Source organism: Schistocerca serialis, chromosome 6, assembly GCF_023864345.2.
Source record: "Schistocerca serialis cubense isolate TAMUIC-IGC-003099 chromosome 6, iqSchSeri2.2, whole genome shotgun sequence".
Classification (NCBI taxonomy): domain Eukaryota; kingdom Metazoa; phylum Arthropoda; class Insecta; order Orthoptera; family Acrididae; genus Schistocerca; species Schistocerca serialis.
Window position 1 is genome coordinate 471,481,362 of NC_064643.1, and position 6,263 is coordinate 471,487,624.

At 43.5% G+C, this 6,263-nt stretch overlaps 1 protein-coding gene across 1 annotated transcript in view; it reads left to right on the forward strand.

The window, feature by feature from the left end:
- The window catches only part of LOC126484384 (regulator of G-protein signaling 17), an 882,604-nt gene extending 877,394 nt beyond the window's left edge, over positions 1-5,210 (forward strand). The window contains exon 7 of the mRNA XM_050107876.1: positions 4,219-5,210. Within this exon, the coding sequence (XP_049963833.1) occupies positions 4,219-4,509 (291 nt within the window). The 3' untranslated portion in view covers positions 4,510-5,210. The remainder of the gene's footprint in view (positions 1-4,218) is intronic.
- Positions 5,211-6,263: the final 1,053 nt, after the last annotated feature.

Here is a 6,263-nt window from a genome sequence, read left to right on the forward strand (position 1 = left end):
TTCTGCATCGTCTTCTATATGCTCTATTTTTCTAATAGTTTTTATTTTTTCCGTATTGAGCCACTGGAATCACATAACTGCTTGAGTTTCTCCTTTTTTCTCTGTTGCTTCCTGTTTTCCCATTGTTCCTCAACCATCTCCCCGTATCATCTTTTCCTATCTTCCGCGTTGTTCCTGATGTCTTATTTTATAGATTTTTGCCTTGAAACTCTTCTAATTTTAGCATGTTGTTCTTGAAGTGTTTCTTTCTGTTATAACGGTTTCTTTGATATTGTTTATACCTATTTCTTTTCTTACTTTTGTAATCCATGCTACTGCTGTAGAAATACAGTAACATTGGTTTCGTTAGCCTGTTCTCAGTCACTTGGTAGTGTCGTTCAAAGAAGATTGAAATTAACTTTTCCTCTTTCCGATCCCTAACAATCTGCAGTTTATATCATTTATTTTTGCTAATAATTAGTCTTTCCAAGTGTCTCGGTCTTACTACTGTGACGTAGTGTTTTAATTTTGTATGTCTAGATATGCTTACCTTGTTGAACATCTTTTTTCTAAAATGATATGATGTTTCCATTTTACTATTTTTACATCCGTAGCAATTCTCACTAATCCATTTTTCTGTATAATTTCTTCAAGATATTTGATTAACTAAGTTGTTCTATTTAACTTCTCTGTTAAGAATTCATGCTTCAAAACTAAGAAAACCTTCAAATGAAACAAGCGTTTATTAACTACCTAGTTTCAACCAGCCAGTCACCACCAGGTAACATAAAAATATTTACGTCACACAGTCTGTTAACGTTCTTGTCATGGCGTCAAAAGTATAATGAAAAGCCATCACGTGTCATTGGAACTACCGTCAATAGTAAAATGTTTTAACACAGTTACTATTGACGGTAGTTTCAGTTTCGTAAGGAGGTTTCCTAATTTTTTTTGACGTCACATTACGAAAGTTGTAAAACAGGTAGATATAGATGATTTTATGAGAGCTTTGATTGGTTGATCGAGGTTTGGTAGTCAATAAAGGCTTATTTCAGCAGCAGCTCTTGATGCTTGAATATTACTTTTTCTACCGTTCACGAGCTGTGTGGCACCTCTTGCACAAAATACATTACCTACGCCGGCGGAAATTGAAGTGTTACACTATTAACACCTTCACCGAACACCTCTGTTCATACTCCAGTATTTTTTACTACAGAAAAAAATACAATTCCTACAGATGAAGAATGGTTTGAATACACTAAGTGTATTGGACATGAAACTTCCTGTCAGATTAAAACTGTGTGCCGGACCGAGACTCGAACTCGGGACCTTTGCATTTCGTGGGCAAATGCTCTACCAACTGAGCTACTCAAGCACGACTCACGCCCCGTCCTTACAGCTTTACTTCCACCAGTACCTCGCCTCCTACCTTCCAAACTTTACAGAAGCTCTCCTTCGAACCTTGCAGAACTAGCACTCCTGAAAGAAAGGATTTTGCGGAGACATGGCTTAGCCACAGCCTGGGGGATGTTTCCAGAATGAGATTTTCACTCAGCAGTGGAGTGTGCGCTGATGTGAAACTTCCTGGCAGACTAAAACTGTATGCCGGACCGAGACTCGAACTCGGGACCTTTGCCTTTCGGAAGGCAAGGTAGGAGGCGAGGTACTGGCAGAAGTAAAGCTGTGAGGACGGGGCGTGAGTCTTGCTTGGGTAGCTCAGTTGGTAGAGCACTTGCCCGCGAAAGGCAAAGGTCCCGAGTTCGAGTCTCGGTCCGGCACACAGTTTTAATCTGCCAGGAAGTTTCACATCAGCGTACACTCCGATGTAGAGTGAATATCTCATTCTGTATTGGACATATTTAACGTTGCTGAAACTTTTCTGACACATATCGGGACACAGCATCCCCATAGTACATGCACATACATCTGATAGCGACTTCCCTGACTAAAAAAAGTGGATGGATGGTGTGAGGGACATGAGAGCATCATATCGACAGATTTCACTGATAGTTGGTTGTAGTACAAGGATACGATTGGTGGTGAAATGGACGCTGGGCAAAAGTTTAGACAGAATAACAAGCACAAGCCATTCCAGTAGGACTACACCACCAAAACATGGTATGGCAGTTCTACTGGATCTGGCAAATAGATGGATAACGGAACCTGAAATCCACATCTGTTTGTGGCGGTCAGATCGACGCAGCTGAACTGGTTAAATGTCCCATAAGCGGCGATTCTCGAGACTCATATCTTTCCAACTCCTTTACTGGCCTACATGGTCGTCTGATTCGTCATTCATAGTGGGATATTATGAGAAGACGTATAATCTCATATCATTATCTATCCAGCTATCCTCACGAACTGTCAGAGCAAGGATTTCAGGAATGGGAAGAAAGTCTTTAAGATGGCATTCGGGGGCCATTTTAACTCCATGTCACGAGGATCAAAAAATTTTATTCGTGCTTTGTGGGTCACATCTCACCCTGATGTTGATGGAAATCAATTCTGAGCGAAAAGAAAGTTATCGTTTATAGGATGAACATCTCCACAGCATCTCGACAAAAATAGGGAAGCACCAAAAATACAGCACGTTAACATACCGACTGCGATGTAAAAAGTCCGTTGCAATAACAGCCCTCGGTCGCAAAAATGTTTAAAACTTGCCATGTTTAAAACCTTAAAATCCGTTGGCACTCAAAATAGCTTCCCCGTTGTTTCGGAATGGATAAATATATGTCCTGTATGGGAATCTAATACCATTCTTGCTGCAAAATATTGACAAGATAGGTAACGATTATAGAGGAGGATAGCAATCGCGTACCCTTCCCTCCAATTAGACCACGAGGACTCAATAATGTTGAGATCTGCAAATTGCGGTGGCCGTTGAAATCCTGTGACTGTGTCGGACAGACGAGATGGGGCAATTCATCATCGTGCTCGCAAAACCAGACCTGGACGATGCGATCTGTGTGAACACGAGCCGTGTCCTCTTGGTATACAGCATCACCACTGGGGAACAAACATTGTGCCTTGGGATGCACATAATCAGCCTAAACGGTCTCATAATCCTTAGCAGTAATGCGACCTTGCACAGGAAGCACGAGGTCCGTGGAATACCACGGTATGGCTGCCCAAATAACAAGATCCTTGTCTCGTTTGAGTATGGAGACCTAAACTCGGCCAGAAGTCGGAAACAGTGAGCAACAGGGCTTCCTTTCGTTGGTCAATAGTCTAGGTTTCACCCCCTCGGCACCATATTTTCCTAATACGGGCATTTGCATCACTGATAAGGGGTTCTGAAATTCCAGCTCGCCCTGCATTTTCCCGCTTATGGAGCTCCCTTCGGCTTCTTTCAGTGCTGACAGGGTTCCAGAGTGCGACATTCAGCTCTGCACGAGTTCTGACCAGGGCTTTGTACGGGTGCCGTTCGTGGTCAAATACAACATCACTTGGCTAGCAAGTGTATTAAGTTCAAGCAATTCTCGCGGTCATTCCGTATTTTTATCCAACTCCTCTATGGCATTCGTGTTTGATGGTGTAACACTTTACATTTTCGTCAGTGTATTTGGTCTTCTAAGAATTTAGGTTTATTCATTATTACAGTTCTCTAAATGAACGACATCTTTCGTTATTGTGTGACAATGTTGCTATGGTGATAAGGAATAAACAATAATAAAATAAAAATATAGTGATATGATATACGAATGCATAACTTCGCTGCGATATATACTGATAAAATTTTTTCGGGCTTCCAGCCGCGTCCAGTGATTTAAAATCCACGAGCTTTCGGCTGAGTTCTCGTCAGCCATTGTCAAGTGGTGACTGTCGAGTGATTGCTGCTGCCGTCCTTATATAGCAGCTCTGTCTTCAGTGACGTCAATGATGCTCGCTCCAGCGCCATATATGGTAATGTTTTGATTGCGCACTTGCCGCGCCCGCTTCAACTTTCCGATGGCCGGGTTCCAAGCTGTGCTTAGTTACAGGCTGTATAACCAGCGCGGCTATATAAAGACGGCAGCAGCAATCATTCGACAGTATATGCTGCTGCCAGCCCGCCCCGATGGGGAATTGAAATACAATAAAGAAAAAAAAAATCATTCGACAGCCACCACTTGACAATGGCCGAGGAGAACTCGGCCGAAAGCTCGTCGATTTTAAACCACTGGACGCGGCTGGAATCCTGAGAAAATTTTATCATAATGAAATGATGTTTCTCACGTTCCCTGCTTGTCCGCACAGGTGAGCCTAGATTCGCGGGTGCGCGAGATCGTCAACCGCAACATGGTGGACCCGACGCCGCACACGTTCGACGAGGCGCAGCTGCAGATCTACACGCTGATGCACCGAGACTCGTACCCGCGCTTCGTCAACTCGACGCAGTTCAAGAAGCTGGCGCAGCTCACCAGCAACGGCAACGACGCCAGCGGCGCCGCGACGCCCACCGGCAAGGACAAGGAGAAGGAGAAGGACAAGGAGAAGGACAAGGACGCGCCGACGTCGTCCTCTGGTCGCAAAGACAGCAGCGCGTAACGCAGCACGGTCTACGCACGACGCCCTCCTGCTGGGTCCCATGCACCGCCCAACGCCCCCGCAAGCCCCCACCCTTCACCACGACACCTGCCACCGGCACTGCATCGTCATCGGCCTCACGAAGACATTACCATAATGGCCTAACGCGGAGGGACCGGTGCATCACTCTGGCCCATCTCCCCCTTGGTGCCCGCGGGTCGGACACCGATTTGCAATTCGTGTCAGCTCATCGCGACGGCAAAGGTCGAGGTCAGCGCGGACAGCAGTAGCGTCCATCGGGGATTACGTAGCATGGCACGAGAGCCCACTGGTTCCTGGGCACGTCATCGGGATACCTCTGGATCAGCGCTGCGGTCTACGTGCGCACTCGCTGGGAAATGAGTTCAGCTTGGCAACTTCCCTACTCACCTCCATTCTCCCGTTCCTGAGAGTCGTAAGCTTCCCTACCGATAGCTCAGAGGTGACCACTGGTCCTGCCACCTTGCTCCAGTTCCGCTGCCCCCTCCCCGCCACCCCCCACCACTGTTCACTCACAGATGACCCCTCGGAGCAAAGCTGTGTGGCTGTTACGAACTGCTGTACATTTTCATCCAGACGCGAGGAAACGCACAAAAAGTATGGGCAAGTGGGTGTTATCGACGGCAGCTTTGCAATACCCTATCCCGTTCCTGGAATGTATTTCTTTTTTCTTTTTTTTTTTTTTTTTGGCATGAAACCGAATGGTGCAACGAAATATTACGCTACGTTGGTGCCAAACCGATTCTGGTTGGCCGAGCGAGGAATAGGATTCGCTGCTAGGTGGCGTGGATTGTACCAATATGCTATTTTTGATGAAAGCGAATGGACTGCCACTGCGCCGAGCGTTACAAAAACTTTTCACGAGAGCTGAAATGCAAACCCCGTAAAAGGCCCTACAAATTTTACGTTATCGTGATTCTAGTCCTTACAGTATGTTTATTTCGAATATTGTGTTGACTGTCTTTTAAGAGATGATTATTTCTTTACTCTAGTCGTTAAAGTCAAAGGAATAATACTAGTCATTACAGATAAAACGTTCCTATGTATTTGGTTGTATGTCAATTGACAACTGATATATTTTTCTCTTTTATTTAATTAAATATATCAAGATGAATAAGCAAGTAAGGGATCAGGCTGTTAAACTTATTATGTACATATATAAATATATATTTCAAGAAGTTACAGACTTTGTAGTATATATATATATGTTTGAAACAAAAAATATTATGTCGTTTAGTACAGAAGCTCTTGCAGGTCTGATACAACTGCCTCACAAAAAACACAATTTGAAGAAAAAAATTAATTGCACATTAACAATGTATTTTTGTCGTGAAAGGATTTCGATCTTAGCGACCAGACGATTAATGCTTTTTTAAACAGACAATTATGAAACGTTGTAGCTGTGTGAAATTTTGCTGATTGCGGATGTACGTAGTGAATAATTGTGTAATTAGAAAACACCTAATAGTATATTCCTACCCGACCTTGCACCTCTTCAAGTTCACTTGTTAACTCAGCTAGCCTTGAAATATTTTATAATAAAATCATCGCTCCATATGTGTACTTAATACTGATATTTACTGTACTAATGTAATGACCAAGTCTCCTCGTAAAGACCAATTATTATATGAATGATGCACATTTTTATTAAACTCCATATTTATAGGTCGATAGGAGCTCAAATGTAATTGATGTACATCATGTTTGTGTACACAAAATAATAATTATCCTCAAAG